Source organism: Hypanus sabinus, chromosome 14 (genome assembly GCF_030144855.1).
Source record: "Hypanus sabinus isolate sHypSab1 chromosome 14, sHypSab1.hap1, whole genome shotgun sequence".
NCBI lineage: Eukaryota > Metazoa > Chordata > Chondrichthyes > Myliobatiformes > Dasyatidae > Hypanus > Hypanus sabinus.
In genome coordinates this window covers 52,935,722-52,959,569 of record NC_082719.1, presented here as the reverse complement: position 1 = coordinate 52,959,569, position 23,848 = coordinate 52,935,722, and the positions used below count along the sequence as shown (strand labels likewise).

At 41.0% G+C, this 23,848-nt stretch overlaps 1 protein-coding gene across 4 annotated transcripts in view; it reads left to right on the top strand.

Annotated features, from left to right (window-relative positions):
- lnx1 (ligand of numb-protein X 1) overlaps positions 1-23,848 on the top strand; it is a 154,590-nt gene that overhangs the window by 45,438 nt on the left and 85,304 nt on the right. For 3 of the 4 annotated variants that reach the window (XM_059989203.1, XM_059989202.1, XM_059989200.1), the window contains exon 2: positions 20,518-20,999. In XM_059989203.1, the coding sequence (XP_059845186.1) occupies positions 20,635-20,999 (365 nt within the window). In that variant the 5' untranslated portion in view covers positions 20,518-20,634. Of the gene's footprint in view, positions 1-2,401; positions 2,545-20,517; positions 21,000-23,848 lie in introns of all 4 variants that reach the window. The other variant, XM_059989201.1, reaches the window with a different exon arrangement.

The following is a 23,848-nucleotide window of genomic DNA, read 5'->3' as shown; positions in this document are numbered from 1 at the left end:
AGTATAGGATCAGCTGGACTGGATTGGGTGCTGTGCAATGAACTGCAATTAGAGAGCTAAAGGCAAAGGAATACCTCGGGGCCAGTTTTTAATAATATGAAAGGATTCACCCTGCAATTTGAGGAGAAGCTGAAGTTAGATGTATGAGTATTATAGTGGAGTAAAGGGAATTACAGAGGCATGAGGGGAGCTGGCCAAAATCAATTGGAAAAGAACACTGACAGGGATGATGGCAGAGCAGCAATGGCAGGATTTTCTGGGAGCAATTTAAAAGGTATCGAATATATGCATCCCAAAGAAGAAGTAGTACTCTAAAGGCAGGATAATATAACTGTGGCTGACAAGATAAGTCAAAGCCAACATAAAAGCCAAAGGGAGGGCATATAATAGAGCAAAAATTGGTGGGAAGTTAGAGGATTGGGAATATTTTAAAAACCAACAGAAGGCAATTTTAAAAAAGTCATAAGGAAAGGAATACAAATACAAAGGCAAGCCAATAATATTAAAGAGGGTGTCAAAAATTTCTTCAGATATACAAAGTGTAAAAGAGAGGTGGGAGTCAATATCGGACCACTGGCAAATGATGCTGGAGAGGTAGTAATGGGAGAGAAAGAAATGGTGAATGAACTGAATAAGTATTTTGCATCAGTCTTCTCACTACAAGACACTAGGGGTATGAGTGTCATCAGGCGGAGGTATGTGTGAAGTTGCCATTACAGGAGTCCCCTGCTTTCTGAATGTTCGCTTTACGTCACTTGATTTTTACAAAAGACCTACATTAGTAACCTGTTTTCACATTACAAAGAGAATTTTCACTTTTACGAAAATTTTTCCCATATAAATTAATGGTTCTCCACTATTTCGGCTTAAGAAGGGTTTCATAGGAACATTCTACATTTGTAAAGGTAAGGGACACCTGTACTTGGGAGAAGTTTCTTGGGAAACTGAAATGTCTGAAGGTAGATAAGTCACCTGGACCAGTTGGTATACTCTTCCGGGATCTGAAAGAGGTGGCTGAAGAGATTGTGGAGTCATTAGTAATGATTATTCAAGAATTAATTGATTCTGGCAAGGTTCTGGTGGGCTGGAAAATTGCAAATCTCACTCCACTCTTAGGAAATTATAGGCCAGTTTGGTAAGATGTTGGAGTTAATTATTGTGGTTTTGGGATACTTGGAGGCACATGGTTTCCTTAAGGGAAAATGTTGCCTGACAAATCTGTTGTCATAGTCCCATCTGGCAATTCCCCATTACTTCTTTAATTGGGCCCTAACCCCCTTGCCTGACTTTCAATCATTCTCAATTCAGCAAATTAAACACACCTGCTTCCCATCAGTAACTGCAGGATAAAAACCCTGGAAACCCAAGAAGCTGCCAGTTCATTAGTCAACTCTGGTGTGAGTAACCTTGTTTTATGGCGCTCAGGACTGCCAGTTCTAAGTCTAGCAGTGCTACTGGAGATAGATTCCATTTCCATGCTTGTTATGTCAATAATGCCTCCTGACTCTGTGCCTGTGTTCTGCACTTGGGTTTGTCCACTGCCATTCTTGTGTAACATCTGTTGGAATTCTTTGAAGAAATAATGAGCAGGATAGATAAAGGAGAATCAGTGGGTGTTGTGTACTTGGATTTTCAGAAGGCCTTTGACAAGGTGCTACACCTGATACTCTTCAAGAAGTTTGGAGCCCATGGTATTACAGGAAAGATACTAGCATAGATAGAGCATTGGCTGATTGCTGGGAGGCAAAGACTGGGAATAAAGGGAACCTTTTCTGGTTGACTGCATGACTAGTGGTGGTCTGCAGGAGTCTGTTAGTATCACTTATGATTGAGAGAGACAGACACACCCACACCCACACCCACCACCACCACCCCAATGACTTTGATGATAGAATTAATGGCTTTGTGGCCCAGTTTCTGGGTGATACACTGATAGATGGTGGGGAATTAGAGAGGCTACAGAAAGGCTTAAATTATGAGAATGGGTGAAGTGGCAGATGGAATGCAGTGTTGGGATGTGTGTGATCATGCAGTTTGGTAAAACAAAAGGGTAGACTACTTTCTAGATAAAGAAAATTCAAAAATCTGAGGTGCAATGGGAATTGGGAGTCCTTGAACAAGATTCTCTAAAGGTCAATTTGTAGGTTGAGTATGTAGGGAGTAAAGCAAATGCAATGTTAGCATTGCTTTTGAGAGGACTAGAGTATAAAAGTGAGGATGTGATGTTGAGACCTTTTAAAGCATTGGTGAGGCCTCATTTGGAGTATTGTGAGCAGTTCTGGGCCCCTTGTACAAGGAAGGATGTGTGGACATTGGTGAGGGTTCAAAGGAGGTTCACAAATATTTCTGGGATTGAAATGCTTATGAGGTGAGGAGCGTTTGGTGGCTCTGTCTTCACTAGAATTCCAAAGAATGAGAGGAGACCTCATTGAAACCTATTGAATGCTGAAAGCCCCCAAGGAAGTGGATGTGGAGCAGATGTTGCTGATGGAGGAGTCTAAGACCAGAGGACACAGCTTCAGAATAGAAGATTTTACAATGGAGGTGAGGAGAAATTTCTTCTGCCAGAGTGGTGAACCTGTGAAATTCAATGCTACGGGCCAAGTCTTTATATTTAAGGCAGAGATTGATAGATTCTTGAATGATCAGGGTATGAAGGGATATGGGAGGAAGGCAGGAGATTGGGGCTGAGAGGGAAATGGTGTAGTAGACTCAATGAGCCAAATGGCACAAGCCAGCTCCTATACCTTATGGTGTTATGGTCTAAAATGCAGTGCAGGTAAGCAATAAAGAAACAAGAAAATAAGATATATTGTGAAGTCAAACATCCATCTGATCATTCAATAGTCTTATAACATTAGGATAGAAGAAGTTCTTGAGCCTGCTGATAGAAGATTTAATGTTTTTGTTGCTTTTGCCTGATCAGAGAGGGAAGCAGAGAGAATGACCATAGTGAATGGCTCATCCTCCAGGACAGGGGAGTCAAAACTCAAGGGTATGGATTAAAGTGAGAAAGGAAGGACTTAAAAGAAACGAGGGGCAAATTTCTTTCCACGGAAGATTGTGGATACAATGGAATAAGCTTTCAGAGGAAGTGGTAAAGCTGGATAGAATCATGACTTTTAAGAGACATTTGGGCAGGTACATGATTAGGAATGTTTGAGGAATATGGGCCAAATGCAATTAAATGGTTTGAAGAGCCTCTCAATACTGTGGCTCCAAGTGTGAGTGAATCGCTGCTTTACCTGGGATGATTGTTTGACTCACTAGATGGTGGACAAAGAACTAGATAATTAAAGATACAAAAATCTAGGTAATAATAGACCTCAGGTTATAAGGCTAGCAGGAAGGAGCTTAAGAAAGAAATCAGAGGCAGAAAGGGCCATGAGAAGGCCTTTGTGGACAAGATTCAGGAAAACCCCAAGGCATTCTACAAGTATGTGAAGAGCAAGAGGATGAGAAGTGAGGGAATAGGACCAATCAAATGTGACAGTGTGTATGGAACTGCAGGAGATAGCATAGGTACTTAATAAATATGGAAAAGGACCTTGGCAATTGTAGGGATGATTTATAGCAGACAGAAAAGCTTGAGCATGTAGATATTAAGAAAGAGAATGTGCAGGACCTTTTAGGAAAAAATCAAGCTGGATAAGTCACCAAGACTGAACGAGATGTACCCAAGGGTACTATGGGAAGTGAGGGAAGAGATTGCTGAACCTCCGGCAATGATCTTTGCATCATCAATGGGGACGGGAGAGGTTCCGGAGGATTTGAGGGTTGCGGATGTTCCATTATTCAAGAAATGGAGTAGAGATAGACCAGGAAATCAGATCAGTGAGTCTTACTTCAGTGGTTGGTAAGTTGATGAAGAAGATCCTGAGAGGCAGGGTCTATGAATAGTTGGAGAGGCATAATATGATTAGGAATAGTCAGCATAGCTTTGGCAAAGGCAGGTAATTTCTTACGAGCCTGATTGAACATTTTGAGGATAAAAACATTGAAGGTAGACAGACATACTTTATTGATCCCAAGGGAAATTGGGTTTCATTACAGTTGCACCAACCAAGAATAGTAGAAATATAGCAAAATAAGACCAAAAATAATTAAATGATAAGTAAAGTATAAGTTAATAAGTACAGCAATAGAAGTAGTGTATATGGATTTCAGCAAGGCATTTGACAAGGTACCCCATGCAAGGCTTGTTGAGGAAGTAAGGAGGCATGGGATCCAAGGGGACATTGCTTTGTGGATCCTGAACTGGCTTGCCCACAGAAAGCAAAGAGTGGTTGCAGACAGGTCATATTGTGCATGGAGGTCAGTCACCAGTGGAGTGCCTCAGGGATCTGTTCTGGGACCCCTGCTTTTTGTGAATTTTATAAGTGATCTGGATGAAGAAGTGGAGGGATGGGTTAATAAATTTGCTGATGATAAAGGTTGGGGGTATTGTGGATAGTGTGGAGGGTTGTTAGACATTACAGTGGGACATTGAACTGGGCTGAGAAGTGGCAGATGGAGTTCAACCCAGATAAGTGTGAGGTGGTTCATTGTGGCAGGTCAAATATAATGGCAGAATATAGTATTAATGGTAAGACTCTTGGCAGTGTGGAGGAGCAGAGGGATCTTGGGGTCTGAGTCCAGAGGACAGTCAAAGCAGCTGCACAGGTTGACTCTGGTTAGAAAGTATACGGTGCATTGGCCTTTACTAACTGCAGGATTGAATTTAGGAGCCGAGAGGTAATGTTGCAGCTATATAGGACCCTGGTCAGACCCCACTTGGAGTACAGTGCTCAATTCTGGTCGCCTCACTATAGGAAGGATGTGGAAACCATAGATAGGGTACAGAGATTTACAAGGATGTTGCCTGGATTGGGGAGCATGCCTTATGAGAATAGGTTGAGTGAACTCAGCCTTTTCTCCTTGGAGCGATGGGGGATGAGAAGTGACCTGATAGTGGTGTATAAGATGATGAGAGGCATTGATCGTGGATAGTCGGAGGCTTTTTCCCAGGGCTGAAATGGCCAACACAAGAGGGCATAGTTTTAAAGTGCTTGGAAGTAGGTACAGAGAAGATGCAGGGGTAAGTTTTTTTTTTACACAGTGGTGAGTGTGTGAAATGGGCTGCCTGCGACAATGGTGGAGGCTGATACAATAGTCTTTTAAGAGACTCCTGGACAGGTATATGGAGCTCGGAAAAATAGAGGGCTATGGGCAACCCTAGGTAATTTCTAAGGTAAGGACATGTTCAGCACAGCTTTGTGGGCCGAAGGACCTGTAGGTTATCTATGTTCTAAGTAAAAGGAACTGGTAATACATTCCTTTGGATGAGAAAGTACCAGTCAACATGTATGAACCAGTGCATTGGGCAAGAGCAAAGTGATTTGTTTTGTGAAATTGCTGAAAGGAAAGAATGTTACAGGTGGTGGAATCGTGTAGCTGGCAGAAATTGTGACAGATAACCTGTTGAATGTGGAGGATGATGGGGTAGAAAAGGACAGGCAGGCTCCTTGATCTATGCACAAGGAGAAGGGTAGAACAAGGGGTGCAAGATTGAATGTGGTCAAGTGCTTTGTCACTATGGTGTAGAAGTGAGAGCTTTCAGAGGCATTAGTACAGAAAGGGTCATTGATCTAGCAGAAAGAGCTGGCGGTCTGAGCTCCAACAAGACTGGAACAAAGACTTGTCTACATATTCCACAAGCAGACAGGCATGCAGAACTCAGTAATGAATTCTCCAACTTCAAACTGCTTTCTGCTCTTTCTGTTTCTGGTAATTTTTGCTTGCTATTCCTCTTTATTGTATCCCTTTCATGTATGTTTACCTGCTGGGTGTATAAGAACAAGCCAAACTGTGCAATATTAGCAAGATTTCACAATGATAGCAAGCTGAACATACAAAACATAGACAATGGAGCTTCTAAGTGTCCCTTAATAGCTACATTACTTATTTTATTTCACCTATTGCAGGTATACTTTTTGTTCCACCCATTGCATTCCCTCTCCTTTGCTTCCTAGAATAACTTTGCTTTATCTTTCTCACTTCTGAGGCATCTTGAAACTGAAATCTGAATTATTTTTCTTTGCATAGAAGCTTACCTGAGATTTTCCAGCAGTTTGTTTTCAGATTTCCAACATCTGCACTTTTAAAAGATTTGTTTATGGCAGATGTCTTTTTCTCTGAATCTTTTGTTTTCTTTTACTGCAGTGTATAAACAATTATTCTGCAGTGGCCAAGGGGGTGAATGTTCCCTTTCAGGTTTGCAAATATTTTGTATTGGGGTAATCTGCCCGACTGGCTGAAGTGGAATAAGAAACCGCAATCTATTACATTCAAGGGTTAATATTAATGTCATTCTGCACATTTTCATTTGGATTTTAGTTGCTCCAATAAAGTTAGTAACACTTTTCTGGCCACTGCTTAGTAACAAAACAGTCATCAAGAACGCAGCCAAACGGAATGATGCCCAAACTGAAGACAGCTGACAAATTGCACATCACTCTTGTAACTTGCTGAAGAACAGGCTAGTCGTTCATACCACACATCTAAAGTAAATTCTAGCAATGAAATTCCTATATTTTAATTGACTCCATTGTCATTTAAATCTCCTCCTAAAAGTTCCATGGTCAGTTAAACAAATCTGTTTATGGCCTTCCCTTGTTGCTTAAATTGGGGATTCCTATCCATAGTCTCAAACCTTCCTAGTTCCCTGATCTGTTTCCTCTCAGCTTCTGTCTACCATTCCCCTGTGTCCCATCCATCTTTGCCAGTTCAGTCTGACATACACTTCAGCTTGTTGTTTTGCTCTGTACGTGATTATCTCCAAGCAGCTCTTCAGGAAACTTCGGAAGTACCAATATGTTGATCATGTGTGTAGATAAGTGACAAATGGGATATGTGGCAATTCATTTCCAAGGGTGTACAGGTAACACATGCACTACAGTAATGCAGTCTTGAGGTCACAGTTCACTACCAATTCTGAGATGGATAATATTTGGTGCTCTCAGAATTTGGGTCAATTATTTTATTTTGAGCTAGCATGTCTTGACACATGCACAGATAATGTGGTTCACATTATGGGAAAACTGAGCTACAGTTGGATCATGACAATTGGATATATCCCCTCCCATTCCAAATTCCTCTGCAAATGTCTTGATTGCCTTTCAAATTTATTGACTCCTTTTTGAGCATTTTGCCAAGGGAAATAAATCCTTCCTATTCATTTCAGCCTCTCATACATTTATATTATCAAATTTCTCTGTTTTGAAGAACACATTCCTGGCATCCAATTTACCTCAGGAGCCAAAAACCATGGTTTCTAGGTTTAAAAAAAGCCTGTGCTGCCCAGTTCACCTCATTGACCAGTATAGATTTTGTGGATATGCTTTCAAAGGTCCCTTTGTTCCTCCACAGTGTTTCCCCTTTCTTACATGATCCTCTCCTGTGCAATTTCTCCTTCAGCCATTTACCTTACACCAATCCCCTCACAGATTCTTGCCTCCGTTTCCCGCTACCCCACTCAGCTTCACAGCCCTAACCTGGTCTCCCTATCACATGTCAATTTATACTCCTTCCTCTCTTCCTTTCTCTCCTCCCCACCACTTATTCTGTCTACTGTCCCCATCCTTTCCAGACCTGAAGGGTCTTAGCCTGAAATTTCAGCTATTTATTCCCCTCCTTGGATTCTGCCTGACTTGCTGAGTTCCTCCAGCATTTTGTGTGTTGCTTAAAATTTCCACCATCTGCAAAATCACTTGTGGTATATATATTCCCCAGCCCTCTTACACCTCTCCAACAGCATTATCTTGCAATTCTGTGGATTAAATCCTATTTGTTAGTTTTGTGTTCAACAGACCATTTAAGTCTTCCGGCAGTTCTAGTGGAAACCAAACAGAAAAATTTCAATTTGTTGGCAAACTTGCTCATCATGATTCCTGTGTTTAGATACTTTGGCCAAAGCAAATGACACATCAGTGGAGCCACACTCATAACAGCTTTCTAGTGATAAAAAGACTACCCAGTCATCATCCTCTCCTTCCGTTACAAGCCAGTTTAGGAAAAATATACCAGCTGTGTTGCTTTTCCTTGGAAAGGAAATTGTGCAGGTGAAATTAAGTCAGTGATATATGCTCCTTTGATTTGTAGCTCTTCAGGCCCATAACTCAAGAACACAACAAAATATAGGCAGGAGAAGTTCTTAGCCCCTCAGACCTGTCCCATCATTTATCGTGATCGTGGCTGATCTATCATTGACCTCATTGCCAACCCTGAGCCATTCTACATTCCACTCATTTTCTTCCTCTTTCAAAAATGTATCTCATTCTCCTTAAGTGATCCAGTGCTTCATAACAGTCTGGAATGGAGGATTTCAAAGATTTTTCACTCTCCAAGAAAAACTTCTAGGCACCCCTCAGTTTCAAATGCTGCTTTTTCTTTTAAAAGTGCATCCTTGTTCAAAGCCCAGCACTGCAGCATTGTGCTCCCTTTGGATCTTGTATCTTTTGGTGAGATGCCCCCTCATTTAACCAAATTATATGGAATGCAAGGCAACCCACTCATCCCCTTCAGTAGCCTAGTGACTGTCTTCTGGACAGCTTCCAATGCCATGGAGTGGGGTTCAATTCCTGCCACTGTCACTAAGGAGTTTGTATGTTCTCCCCATGGCCACTTGGGTTTCCTCTGAGTGCTTCCACATTCCAAAGACGCATGGGTTAGTAGGTTAATTGGGCACGTGGGTGTGATTGGATGGCAGGGGCCTATGGGCCAGAAGGGCCTGCTGCTGTGATTTACCTCTAAACTAAAATTTTTTAAAAACCGTGCACTGCACCCCAGGTGTGATCTCACAATTACCCTGTGTAAATGTCGCAATGTTTCCCTGCTTTTAAACTCCCTCCCCTTGGAATAATGTGGTTTCAAATTAGTTTTGCTGCCATGTTCACCAAGGTGCAATGAAATTCCTGAATTGTATGAAGCACACATCATAAACAGTATAGATGAACACAAGAATACAATAGTGCATGTAGATATATTGTACCATGCTAAACAATAAATACCTATATAGCAAAAGAGAACCAATGCAACAAGCTATAGTCCCACAAACTGGGTCTCATCATCAAGAATGACGAGTCAGCTTACAGAGAGGAGGTGCAGCGGCTAACGGACTGGTGCAGAGCCAACAACCTGTCTTTTAATGTGAACAAAGCAAGAGATGGTTGTTGACTTCAGGAGGGTACAGAGCAACCACTCCTTGCTGAACATCTATGGCTCCTCGGTAGAGATCGTTAAGAGCACCAAATTTCTTGGTGTTCACCTGATGGAGAATCTCACCTGGTCCCTCAACACCAGCTCCATAGCAAAGAAAGTCCAGCAGCGTCTCTACTTTCTGCAAAGGCTGAGGAAAGTCCATCTCCCACCCACCCTCCCCCCCCCCCCCCATCTACAACGGTTGTATTGAGAGCATCCTGAGCAGCTGCATCACTACCTGGTACAGAAATTGCACCATCTCTGAGTTCAAGACCCTGCAGCGGACAGTGAGGTCAGCTGAGAAGATCATTGGGGTCTCTCCTCCCACCATTATGGACATTTACACCATACGCTGCATCCGCAAGACAAACAGCATTATGAAGGACCCCATGCACCCCTCATACAAACCCTTCTCCCTCCCATTATCTGGGATAAGGCACCAGAGTATTCAGGCTCTCATGACCAGACTACGTAACAGTTTCTTCCCCCAAGCTATCAGACTCCACAATACCCAGAGCCTGGACTGACACCAACTTACTGCCCTCTACTGTGACTATTGTCTTGTCTATTATGTATTGTAATGCCTGCACTGTTTTGTGCACTTTATGTAATCCTGGGTAGGTCTGTAGTCTAGTGTAGTCAGTTCTGTGTTGTTTTCACATAGATCGGTGTAGTTTTTGTACTGTTTCATGTAGCACCACGGTCCTGAAAAACATCTCGTTTTTACTGTGTACTGTACCAGCAGTTATGGTCGAGTGACAAAAAAAGGGACTTAACTTTACATAGTATGAAAAGAAATAATAAGGGGACAAAAATTACCTGCCCTTTATTCCCCACTCTGACCTTTTATTTCTCACCTGCCTTTTACTTCCACCTGGGTTCCCTCCCCCTTACCTTTTTCCTAGTGTTCACCCTCCCCTCCTGTCAGATTCTTTCCTCTCCAGCCCTTCATCATTCCCACATACTTGGCTTCACCTATCACCTTCCAGCCAGCCGATTTCTCCTCCTCACACCTGTATCTGCAGCTTCTCTGCGTTTGTAACAAAGAGGCAATAATGGAAGAGTTATTGTACGATGAAAGTTTTGAAAACATGGCAGCGGAATTGGCAAGGGGATGCGAAAGAGGTGATTGTTTCTGGAAAGATACTGGCATGGGTAGAGGAATGGCTGACAGGCAGGAGGCAGCAAGTGGGAATAAAAGAGGCCTTTTCTGTTTGGCTGCCAGTGACTAGTGATGTTTCTCAGCGGTTAGCATTGCGACCACTACTTTTCACATTTTGTCTATGAATTGGTGGTTTTGTAGCAACGTTTTCAGATGATATGAAGATAGGTGGAGGGGTAGGTAGTGCTGAGAAAGCAATGCAATTGCAGCAAGACTTAGACAAATTGGTAGAATGGACAAAAAAAGTGATAGGTGGAATACAGTGTTGGGAAATGTATTTTAATGTATTTTGGTAAAAGGAACAATAGTGCAGACTATTATCTAAATGGAGAGAAAATTCAAACATCAGAGGTGCAGAGGGACCTAGGGTTCCTCATGTAAGACCCAGAAGGTTAATTTACAGGTTGAGTTTCTGATAAAGAAGGCATTTATTTCAAAGGGAATAGACTATAAAAGCAAGGAGATAATGCTGAGCTTTTATAAGACACTAGTTAGGCTGCACTTGGAGTATTGTCAACAGATTTGGGCCCCATATCTCAGAAAAGAAGTGTTGTCATTTGAGAGAGTCCAGAGGAAGTTCACAAGGATGGTTCTGGGAATGAAGGGGTTAACATATGAGGATTGTTTAGAAGCTTTGGCCCTGTACTGGGATTTAGAAGAAAGCAGGGGGCATCCCATTGAAACCTGCCAAATGTTGAAAGGACTAGATAAGGTGCATGTGGAGAGGATGGTTCCTGTGGTGGGGGTAGCCAGGACTCGAGGGCACAGCCTCAAAATTGAGGTGCGACCTTTAAGAGCAGAGGTAAGGAGGGATTTTTTTTTAAGTCAGAGAGTAGTGAATCTGTAGAAGGCCCTACCACAGGCTGCGGTGGAGGCCAAGTCCGTGGGTATATTTAAAGTGGAAGTTTCGTGATCGGTCAGAGCATCAAAGGATATGGTGAGAAGGCAAGTGAATGAGTTTGAGTGGAATCCGGGTCATGATAGAATGGCAGAGTAGACTCGATGGGCTGAATAGCCTAATTCTACTTCGAGGTCTCATGGACTATTAAGATTCAGAATCTGATAAACTGTTCTGTCAGATTGTCTGGGCTTTCAAGCTCTAGCATCTTTTCCTAAAAGGTAGAAGAGAGAAAAGGGAATGGCTAGAGTGGAGGCATCTTTGACAATGCATTTAGTCTTTCTGATTCAATCTTTCAGGAAGGTTATGGTGAGCTTGTGATGGACTGGGATGTGTTTACCACTCTCTGCAGGTTAGAACAGTTGCCATACCAGGCCAAAGTCAACCCATCAGGATAACTTCAATAGCGTATCTGTAGAAGTCTGAGAGAATTGTTGTGGACTAACTGAACCTTCTGAGCCACCTAAGGAAGTACATACGCTGATGTGCTTTCTTGATCACGTCAGTAGGAAGAGCCCAATTGAGTTTTCTGATGATAAGGATGCATAGGAACTTGAAGCTGTCAACCATCTCTGCAACCACTCCATTGATGAGCTTAGTGTTCAACCACCACCACCTTCTGCTTCCTTTGGTCAATCGCCCGCTCCTTCACTTGCTGACGTTAAGGATTAGGCTTTCATTCTAACACCAGGACACAAGGTTTGTGATAACTTTCCTGTCCTTGTTGATCTGGCCTATAACAGTGATGTCATCAGCAAACTCAAACTGGCACTGAATTCGACCATTCTCAGGGTATACATGGGGCAGAGTATGGAAGTGAGCATGTGATCCTGGGGAAATCCTGAGGGTCAGGGTAAGTGAAATATTGTGAGCAACTCTAACTGACTGAGATCTGCCAGTCAGAACATGCAGAAACCAGTGGCAGACGTGTAATTCCAAAGGCCAAGATCCAAGAGTTTGAGTTTTTTAGATATTATGACATTGTAGTTGCGCTATGACATATGCATCCTTATTGACAAGAGCTGAAGGCAGTGTCTGGAAGATGGAGTACCCTGTAGATCCATTTACATAGGTGAACATCTTAGCGATAAAGGCCAATGAGCATTTACCTTCTTAATTATTTGCAATACCCATGTTAATTTTTTGTACTTCATGCACAACAATGCTAAGATCTGTTTATACTTTAATCATTTGCCCTCTCTCCACTCAGACAATAGATCTTTAATTCCTCCTACTGAAATGCATGACATCACATTTCCCTGTTATAGCCAGACCTACTTGTATCCTGTTACAGACTCCAAATATCCTTATTATTGTATGCTCTTGGGTTTGGATAACTTGCACTCTACTCCTCTTCCAGATATTCAATTTACAGTATATGGAACATTGAAGAGTACAATGCAGGCCCTTCAGCCCATGATGCTGTGCCATCCTTTTAATCACTCCAAGATTAATCTAATGCTTCCTTCCTGCATAGCCCTCCATTTTGCTTTCATCCATGTGCTTATCTGAGAATCTCTTAAATGTCCCTAATATTTCTGCTTCTCCCACCACCCCTAGCAGTGTGTTCCACACTCCCACCACTCTGTGTAAAATAAAACCTACTTCTGACATCCTCTGTATCTTTCTTCCTATCACCTTAAGATTATACCCTCTTGTATGAGTTGTTTCTGCCCTGGAGGAAAAGCCACTCTCTCTCCACTCTATCAATGCCTGTTATCATCTTGTACACCACTATCAGGCCCAGCTTGCTCAACCTCTCCTCATAAAACTGACTCTCTAATCCAGGCCCAATCCAAGGAAATCTTCTCTGTATCCTCTCTAATGCTCCATATCTTTCCTAAAATTAGGCAACCAGAACTGAATAACTGAAGAACCAGAACTCCAAGTGTGAAAGATAGACAATAACTGAGGATCAAGAACATTAATTACCTTGTTTCAGTCTGAAAATGACCCTCTTAATAACTGATAAAACAAGCTCATTAATATCTCTCGTTACAAATGCTCCATGCTTTATATTGAGCTTTGACCCTTTACAATATTTAATTATATTTGATTTGATTTTTCACTGCATGCTTCAGCTTATATTGCCTCTTCCTGTCTTGCTTTGATTGTCATTAACCTCTTCTCTACCTAGTGTCACTGTCATTTTCCTTCATCTCCTTCCCACTCCAGTTAGGCTGAAGTCATGTCTATGTGCCATCGATCCCAACGTGATTCAAATGAAACCTTTCACAATAGAACAGCTCCCTTCCCCGAGTCCTGGTTTGTAAGCCCAGTGAATTAGAACCCATTTCTCCAAGTCATTGAACCCCAGTGCTATGTTGCTATGGATGCTTTGCACATTCTCTCTGTAATCCCTACCTTTATCCGCGTAATCAATGAGGCAGTTCTGTGCAGTTTGACTTGATGGCTCCCTGTTACTAGCCTTTCTCTCTTAGAGTGGTAACTTGGTCCCAAAAACTAGTTCCTGATTAGCAAGATGCAATACCTCAATAGCGATTATAGCCATCAGTATGCCTGATGTCCTTTGTCAGCCAGTTGAGCCACACCACATGCTGACCAGCTGTCAAAAGAGCCGGAATGTCAGCCACATCTCATGACATTAGGAGTAATATATTGGTAGGGATAGGAGATTTCTTTCTTTTAACTGGAATAAATGAGTCATTTCTAGGTTCGCAAGCTGTAACTTGTAGGGTGCCACAGGCATCGGTGTTGGAGCCTTCGCTATTTAATCTGTATTAACGACTCAGACAAAGAAAAGGGGTGTGCATAGCCAGCTTTGCTAGTAATGTGGAGACAGTGGGAGAGTGAGTCATAAGGAGAGCACAGAGGTTGCAACTGATGATAGATAAACTTTAAAAAAAGGTGGAGATAAAGTTGGCAGATGTGGTGGTCTGTGAGAACTGTAAGGTTATCTGCTTTTACAGAAAAACAGAATGAACAAAGATTACAGAGCCCTATGCTATAGATGGATCTGGGTATTCTTGCCCGTGGAAGGAATTTAGAATGCAGGTATGTGAATGTGTTAATAGGGAAGAAAATCTCTTTGGGGAAACTGTATTAGCAGCTTGAAAAGTAGGAAGAGCTGCTTGACTAGTGTTGGTTTGTAGGAATGTGGCATTGTATGCAAATAACATGATATTGCATTTCCTTGTGACTTCTGAAGTGCAGAACAGACATTTTGCTGTGTAAAAGGTGGACTTAAAACAAGTATAATTCTCTTGTCACTGCAAGAAACTTTATAGGAATATGTGAGGTGAATACTTGATATAAAGGTGTGGCCAGAGTTCAAGAGGATTTCAGTGCCTACAATTATATCTGAACGAATTCTATGTCTTGATTTGATGACGTATTTTTTATCTAAGGCACTCAGTGTGGTTGGTCTGTTATGTGCTGTGCACTTTCAACTTGGAGTGGAAAATAATAAATAGCTTAATTGGTCAGACTTGTCTTTGACATCATGTTCAGGTAAGTTATGGCAATCAACCTTCACCTTTATGCTATTTAATGTTGCCGATCATGTGGGAGCATGTTGCTGACATTTTAAAAGCTTTCACTTGCTTGTAGTGAAATATTAATAAAATAATTTCCAATTGAATTTAATCTGTATCTTTGAGCATTAATCCCTTTAATCTGAGTGTTCTGTCAAGTTTCACTGTGCAAGTTCCCAATAGTAACAAATCGGCTTCACTGATCATTGCACTTTTAATTAATTTGCTCTTATTTGGAAACGGAATGAATCAGATTTAAATCTGCCAATCCAGTACAAAACAGAATAGGGGAAAAAGATGTGATTATTCACAAGTACATAAATACAACAATGTTTACATAGTTTCATGCAAAAGTTACCTTAAGATTGACAAATCTGATCAATAATTTAAAAATATTTTGGATTTATGCAATTTGTTTTGTGATTTGAGTTCGTCCCAAATGAAGAAAAGCACCATTGGAGTGCGTCACAATTGTAACTTTTGAAATGTGACAGCTCATCAAGATCCAAAGAACAGCAACATTATTATTTCCAGCTTATTTTTATAATGATGTGGGGTGACAGATAGAAAGACAGATTCCCCTGGCCTTCATTCATGTGAGAAGGCTGATGGGGCTCTGGACAGTGCAATGCTCCTTCCGAATTGATATTGGTACCTTGTGGTTTGCTTAACGGAACTGAATTGACCAAGGGCCTCTGACTCGGATAAGAGAATGCAGAAGATGCCATCAGAGTTTTGGAGAATACAATCACTTGAAGCTTTTTTGTATGGCAAATTTTTGAGGTGCTTTGCCAGGGTATTGCAAACCAAAAAAATGTCAAAGAGGTAGATTTTAACTAAGTGGCTTAAAGCAGGATTGAGGAGGGAATTTTTATGAAGAATTTTAGGCCTTAGGAATTTGGATACCAGTCATGTGGTGTTAGAGTTAAAGAATCAAGGTTTTGTATTTATGGAGGTCGATAATTGGCGTGCTTGTTGGTAGGCTTTGCAATAGCTGAGTCTAAAGGTAACCAAATTCTCGATTTAGGTTTCTGCTGCACACAACTGACTTGGAGGAAGTCACACATTGTTGCCTAGTTGGAAGTAGGTGATCATGGAACGGAAGTTTAGTCTCACCTAGAAAGTACCTGGTAATTTACTTGAATTAGCAGTCTTCTGACTCGAGTTTAAATATGTGCCGACCACAAAGCCAGTCAGTTTCTTACACAATTATTAACTCTTACGATACTAACTTGACAATTTTCAGTTTGGAACTTTTCTAAATTTGTTATGAAGATCAGTGCAGTCATCTTTTCCAGAGATTTTTCTTTCACAGTATTTTAAAAAGAACGCAGTTAATTTCAGCAAAAATACATCCCAATCTGAGTGTTATTGTACTAAGGTTTTTTTCTTGAAATCCATTTGGTTTACTACATAACCGTATCAACAATTTACAATATGAAACTTGTTTAGAGGTTTGCATGAGAAAGTTTTTGTGGTTTGTATAGAATATGATTCTGTCATTTTACATTGAGACTCTGCTATTTCATGATGGATTAAATGATGGGTAAGTTTCATCTCTTGTAAGTGGGAAGCTCTCAGTGGAAAAACAGCATAGTTTCACCTCTACAGGTTGAGACAGATCCAGACATTTGCTTTTATAGGGAGGAGCATAACAACTGACATGAAAGCAAGATCCAGTTTTATGTGCAACTGTCAGTTCAGAAAAATGGATTAAGATAAGATATTTCTGGGCGTTATCTGATATGAATCATGCGGTCAGATCCTTTTGGAATTGAATTTTGAACAAACCTGGTGTATTTCCACCATGGAGTTTGTTTGTAGCAACTCACAGAAATGAATCATGTAATTGTTGAAATTGTTTTTTTTCCCTCTTCCTCAGTTCCATTATTTTGCATTTTTCATTTGGCACATAAGTAATGATGACATAACTGCACCACCCATTCTGCCGTATTAATAAGCTGCCTACACCAACCGGTCTAGGGAACTGTACTGTCAGACAGAAAGGCAATGTTATATAACTCAATATAATTTGAAAGTGAAACTCTTTCTTTCTTTGATTTTTTTTTTACCCTTTTGTCTTTCATCTGATTCGCATCCAGCAAATCTACAACTTTGATGTTTAGAATGATTCAAAGCCCACTGCATCTTGCAGCTCCAGCATACTGTGTTTCATCATGACCCGGGGCTGTTCATATGGAGTTTGCATATTTTCCCTGTGACCTCATGGTTTTCCTCCAGGAGCTCCAAATTCCTCCTACATCCAAAAAGCTTCTGTGTTCGAAGATAGCCTATGGTATAGTTGGGTGGCAAAGAAATCAAAAGGGGGAATTTATGGGCATGAAGGAGACTAGATTACAGGGTTGCAGAGAAATAGGAATTATGTGATTTGTCTGCTAGAAGCTAGTATGGATTTGATGGGCTGAATGTTCTGTAAGTTTTTAAAAAAAATCTTGTGAATTCAGAACCCACTTTGCCATTCAATAAAATCATGGCTAATCTGACTATAACTTTGTCTCTACATTCCCTCCTACCATGGTAACTTCACCTCCTTACATCTATTTACTTTTTTAAAAATATTGAAACGTGGCTTCTGCGGCAATTTGAAGAACAGAATTCCGAAAATTTAACTTCTTGCAAGGAATTACCTCAGTCTTAAATGAGCAACCCCTTATTTTTAAACATTGTCCTTTAGCACTAGATTTTCCTACAAGAGAAAACAATTTCTCTCCAACCCACTCCATCAAACCCCAGAAGATCTTAGCAACACACACAAAATACTGTAGAAACAGCAGGCCAGGCAGCATCTATGGAAAAGAGTGCAGTTGACATTTCAGGCTGAGACCCTTCATCAGGTCCCTTCAAGTGAGTTTAAAATATTGCCCTAAATATCTGAAACATGACCTGTTATTGTGTTCAGTTCACTCAGCAATTAAAATGTTATTAGGCAAGCTTTCATAATTTGCTACATTGCACTCTTGTGAGCCATTTACAAGAACATCCTGATTCCTCTTTCAGGTTCCTGCATTCCCTCATTTAAATAATGTGCCTTTTTTTATTGTTCCAGCTAAAATGGACAATTTCACATTTTCTCACGTACACTAATTGTCAGATCCTTGAATACTCACCTTAAGGACTCCTTATATTATCTTCACAATCTACTTATCTAGCAACTTTATTGCTGTCTTCATCCAAGCCATTTATATAAACTGAAAACATGAAGCCTTACACTGATCCCAGAGGCATACTGCTCATCATATCTTACTAAGCAGGAAGCAACCTACTTATGCCTACTCTCTGCTTCTTATTAAATAAGTTTTATTTGTCATGTATACCAAAACATTCAGTGACGTCAATGACCATCGCAATCCAAATATGTGCTGGAAGCATTCCACAGGTGGTCACCCCCCTTCTAGCACTAACGTAGCATGCCCACAACTCATAAATACGAGATTCTGCAGATGCTGGAAATCCAGAGCAACACACACAAAATGCAGGGGTGACTCAGCAGGTCAGACAGCATCTATGGAGAGCAATAACCAGACAATGTTTCAGGCCAAGGGCCTTCATCAGCACTGGAAAAGACAGGGGAAGATGCCATAAGCAGGTGAGGGAGTACAAGCTAGAAAGTGCCCCCACTTGGGTGGGGGAGGGGGCATGGAGTAAGAAGCTGGGAGGTGATAGGTGGAAAACTAAAAGGCTGGAGAAAAAGGAATCTGACAGGAGAGGAGATTGGACCATGGGAGAAAGGGAAGGAGGAGGAACACCATGGGAAGGTAATAGACAGGCACTCCTCTCCTTTCAGGTCAGCCAGGATGCCTCACCTACTCAATCCTAGTTCTGTGCAGCCACATGGCTTGAACCAGCCTGTCAAACAGGAACACTCAAAGTAAGCCACTGCACATTACTCCAGTGCTCACTCTACACAAGTCCTGTGCTGCTAAGTTCACCATTTCATTGCTGTGGGAGTGCCAACAGAATACGGGAGTCTGTAAAAAGCAGTCTGGACATTCTTGTTTAAAGTACAGGAGATATGTGCTGTGAGTTTTCAGACTCCAGGATTGAGATTCATGTTCTGATGAAGGGCCTTGGCCCAAACTGTCAACTGTTCGCTCTCTCCAGTCCTGCTGAACGTCAACTGTTCGCTCTCTCCAGTCCTGCTGAACGCCAACTGTTCGCTCTCTCCAGTCCTGATGAACGCCAACTGTTCGCTCTCTCCAGTCCTGATGAACGCCAACTGTTCGCTCTCTCCAGTCCTGATGAACGCCAACTGTTCGCTCTCTCCAGTCCTGATGAACGCCAACTGTTCGCTCTCTCCAGTCCTGATGAACGCCAACTGTTCGCTCTCTCCAGTCCTGATGAACGCCAACTGTTCGCTCTCTCCAGTCCTGATGAACGCCAACTGTTCGCTCTCTCCAGTCCTGATGAACGCCAACTGTTCGCTCTTTTCCATAGATGCTACCTGGCCTGCTCAGTTCCTCCAGCATTTTGTATGTGTTAGAAAGCATCCTATCCGGATGTATCAAATGCTCTGCCTGCAACCACAAGATCTGCAGAGTTGTGGACACAGCTCAGCACACCTCAGAACCCAGCCTTCCCTCCATGGATTGATTACCAAGGTATTTCTCATTGCCTTGGTAAAGCAGCCAACGTAATCAAAGATCCCACCCACCAGAGCATTCTCTCTTCTCACCCCTCCCATCAGGCAGAAGATGCAAAAGCCTGAAAGCACATCAAGCGGGCTCATGGGCAGCTTCTACTAAATGACTCTTGATCTCACAATCTACCTTGTTGTGCCTTGCATTTTACTGTCTGCCAGCAAGGCACTTCCTCTGTGGTGTAACACTTAATTTTTCACTCTGTTATTGTTTTGTTGTGTGCTACCTCAATGCACTGTTGTAAAGAATCGACCTGTAGGCACTGTTCCTCAGACACAGTTGACAATAATGAAGCAATTTACCAATTTCTAACAAGTCACCACTCTGTGGGCTAGCTCTCAGCTGATCACCAAAAGGTTTCTTATTTCAAGTGTTAGCACTTTTGATTCTTCTTGCTCCCTTCCTTCCCACCTCCTGCCTTACCCACCTGCTGGTTTAGGGTGTAGAACTGTCATCTTGTACTTTCCTTGTAGTTTAACTTCCCTATGCTTGTTTATAATTTTATATAATTGCTTACCACAACTGAAACAACCACAAATTCTTTTACTTTGTTCTTGTAACACTCAGTAAGTAACCACAAAGTTTTATGCCTCAGTCTTGACTTCTGAACTGCTTCTGATCAGTAGCTGCAACACACTCCCTGGCACCACTTGCCCTTCATTAAATTTACTACATTCTCACACTCTCTCAATATAGTCTTCTCCTTATTTTCTGAGACATAAATCAACTGACTTCCAGATGGTATTATGACTAAACATTACACAGTGATGATAACTGCAAACCTGATTCTACATAACTCTTTTGGCGTAGATAATGTGCTCAGCGTTTAGTGGGAGTTGTAATACTAAATGATTTGGGTTGCAACAGAATTTTGAGACACATTTGTCTCCAGCAAATCGATGCAATGGCTTTGAATATGTTACCTGGGCTATTTCAGGCTGCTAATGGGAAATCTCTTTGATAAGTAGAGTATTGTGCTTCTTAGCAACATTTAATTTCATAATTAAGTTTCTTTCCAGTTAAAAGAGAACTTAACCTGTTTTAATATCTACATCTGTTTTCTTTCAGTTGTGAAATTTGCCCTGAAAATTTGTAATCTACAAAAGGCTAAATATTCATTTGGAATTTGTTTTCACTGAATGTTGATGGACCTGGACTGTAAACCAAAATAATCCTGCAGTCGAAATGAATCTTCCTGAGCCGAACCTTTGTACTTGCTGTGGACAATCACACCTGCCTCAAGAAAATCATTCATATAATTATCGAGATGAAATAGATGATGACCTCATGTGTGACATTTGCCTGCAGCCTTTGGTGGAGCCAATGGATACGCCATGTGGCCATACCTACTGCACTTTGTGCCTTACTAACTTCCTACTTGCCCAAGATTTCTGTCCCATGGATCGTAAGCCCTTGTGTCTGATGGTGTGCAAGAAGTCGAGCCTGCTGGTGCATAAACTGTTGGATAAAGCAATGGTTTTCTGTCCATTTAAGGAACATTGCACTGAAGTCTTGCAGCGCTGTGACCTTGAAATTCATCTACGTCGCAGGTAAGTACACTTGGACATGGAGAGAAAAATATTGATGTAAATTCACAATGAAATGATTCCTTTGTTGGATTTTATCTCCCAGAAATGTTTTTGCTTGAACAAAATGATCACTTCCATTCACAATATATTAATGCAAAGTCAGAAATTTATTATGGCTTACCTTAAAGTTTTCTGTAATATTCAAATAACTGTTAAATTCCTAAAGAGCCATTTGTGTATTAGTGCATTTACGTTGTTGACGAATTGATTTGACTTTTAACCCATTGCATATCGTGACCAAACTAACCTGTGTTACATCATAGAAAGATTAATTCATTTTTCTCATCAACACATACAGCTTTGAAAATGACAATATTTATCTCTTTGATTTTAAATCAACGACCTGTCTGGGTTTTTTTTCTTATTAATAGCAGCTGTTCTTCCACAACTGCAGAAATTGAAATTATTTTCAACTTCTCTCTGGAGCAGCAGGCTTGGGTTAACTTGCCTGCTCCTGCTCCTGTTTCTTATATCAAACATTAAAGGGTGTTTTTATTCCACATTTTATTTCTTTGTATTTTTTGTAAAAACTTCGTGCATTCAGTGGAAATCTTAAAACCAAGAAACTTGGTGAGTTTTTCTGAATGTTACATATGTCACCATATACAACCATGAGATTTGTTTTCCTGCAGGCATGCTCTGCAAATCCAAGAACCAGAATAGAATTAATTAAAGATCACTTCCAACAGGATGGTAGACAAACTGTGCAAATGCAAAAAGAAAAAAAGGAACAATAATAATAAATAAGTAAGCAACAAACATCAAGAACATGAGATGAAGAGTCCTTGAAAGTCCTTGTGGGAGCATTTCAGTGATGGTGCAAGTGAAGCCAAGTGATATTATCCCCTCTCGTTTAAGAGCCTGATGGTTGAGGGGTAATAACTCTTCCTGAACCTGGTGCTCTACCTTCTTCCTGATGGTGTAATGGCATGGCTGGTGAGGGTCCTTAATGATGGATGCTGCTTTCTTGTGACAGCACTCCATGTAGGAATGCTCAGTGGTGGGGAGGGCTTTACCCATGATGGACTGGGCCCTATCCATTACTTTTTGTAGGCTTTTTCATTCAAGGGGCATTGATGTTTCCATACCAGGCCAAGATGCAACCTGTCGATATGCTCTTCACCACACATGGATGTTTGTCAAAGTTTTAGATACGCTGAATTTTCACAAACTTCTAAGAAAGGTCCAGGACAGGTCCTCTGAAATAATAATGAAGAGTTTAAGGTTGCTGACCCTGTTCTCCTCTGATACCCCAATGTGGACAGGCTCCTGGAACTCCATTATCCTCCTCTTGAAGTCAATTTTCAACTCCTTGGTCTTGTTGACATAGCATAAGAGGTTGTTGCTGTGGCACAACTCAGCCAGGCTTTCAATTTCTCTCCTATATGCTGATTCGTCACCACCTTTGATTCAGCCAGTGACCATGGTGTCATCAGCAAACTTAAATATGGCATTGGAGCTGGGCTTAGCTTCACAGAATGTACCAAGTAATTTGCTAAATACAACTCTGATGTAAATGGTGGCCTCAAAATTCATAGACATAATTTGAATTTTAGTGAGAAAGTGGGTAAATCTTTACAAATGAGACCATAAGATATAGGATCAGAATTAGGCCATTTGGCCGGTCGAGTCTGCTCTTCAAATCTTTATAATGTTCTAGTTTGTGGGTCAATCATCAGGCGTTAGATGCCAAGTTTCAAAGGTTAGATTATAGAAGGGATATTTTTGATTACTTATTACTATCCAGGGTTTAATTTCCTCTTCACACAGCAATTGTTAACACATTTGAAGAACATTCCTTCATAGACTATTTTAAGGGAGTCATTAATCATTTCAAATAAGCAGCTTAACTGTGCAAAGTACTACACAATGGAATTTTATAAGACTTTAATTAGTGTCCTAGTAGGGAAAATGGAAGAGTTTTTGTTTTTACTTTAAAAAAACAACTAGCATTGTTTGTTTTAATTTTAGAAAGTCCTAAAGCTTTCATGTTATTTAAGCCATTCACATGATTGCTTGAACAGCCAAACACACAATACACAGTGTGGAAAATGATAGCTGCAAAAACGGTTTAATATGTTTCCTTAAAATTGGTGTAGATTTTGGTTTGAGACAGGATCCTGACTGGCTAAGGCATCTTCTAACTTAATATAACTTGTTAACGTTCAAAAATTGAACTGGATACAAGAAAGCAATTATTTGCAAACTTAGAATTCTGAGGGTACCCGATGGAAAGAAGAAACCATTTGGTTTCATGAAGATTTTTTTATACCCTCTTGACACCCAGAATTGCCTAACACTCACTGCAGCACAGTGGAACTGCGACCTCACAGGATGAGAGATCCAGGCTCAATGCAGACATTAAGGGGCTGTCCGTTTAGAGTCTTCAGATTTTTCTGTGACAACTTGACTTTTTTTCCTGCATCCCAAAGACATGCAAGCTGGCAAGTTAATAGAATATTGTTGCCTCTAGTACTGAGGTGAGTGGTAGAAGTTGGGGGGAATTGAGAATGTGTGGAAAATTAAAAAATGGGATTAAGTCGACAACTGTAAATGGGTAGTTGATGATCCACATGCACCCGATGGGCTGAAGGGCCTCTTTGTGCTGTTTGTCACTTCAACAGTACAACTCTAAACACTTTGGAAACATGACAGCTAATGTATGTTTAACAATTCCATCAAGTGGTGGTAATATTAAAGATGATAATATAATTTGCTTTAGTCATGTTGATAAAGGAATGGTAGTCAGTATACCAGTGAAAATTTAGATAGAAGCAGTGTTTAACAAATCTATAAAACTTAGTTCCTCG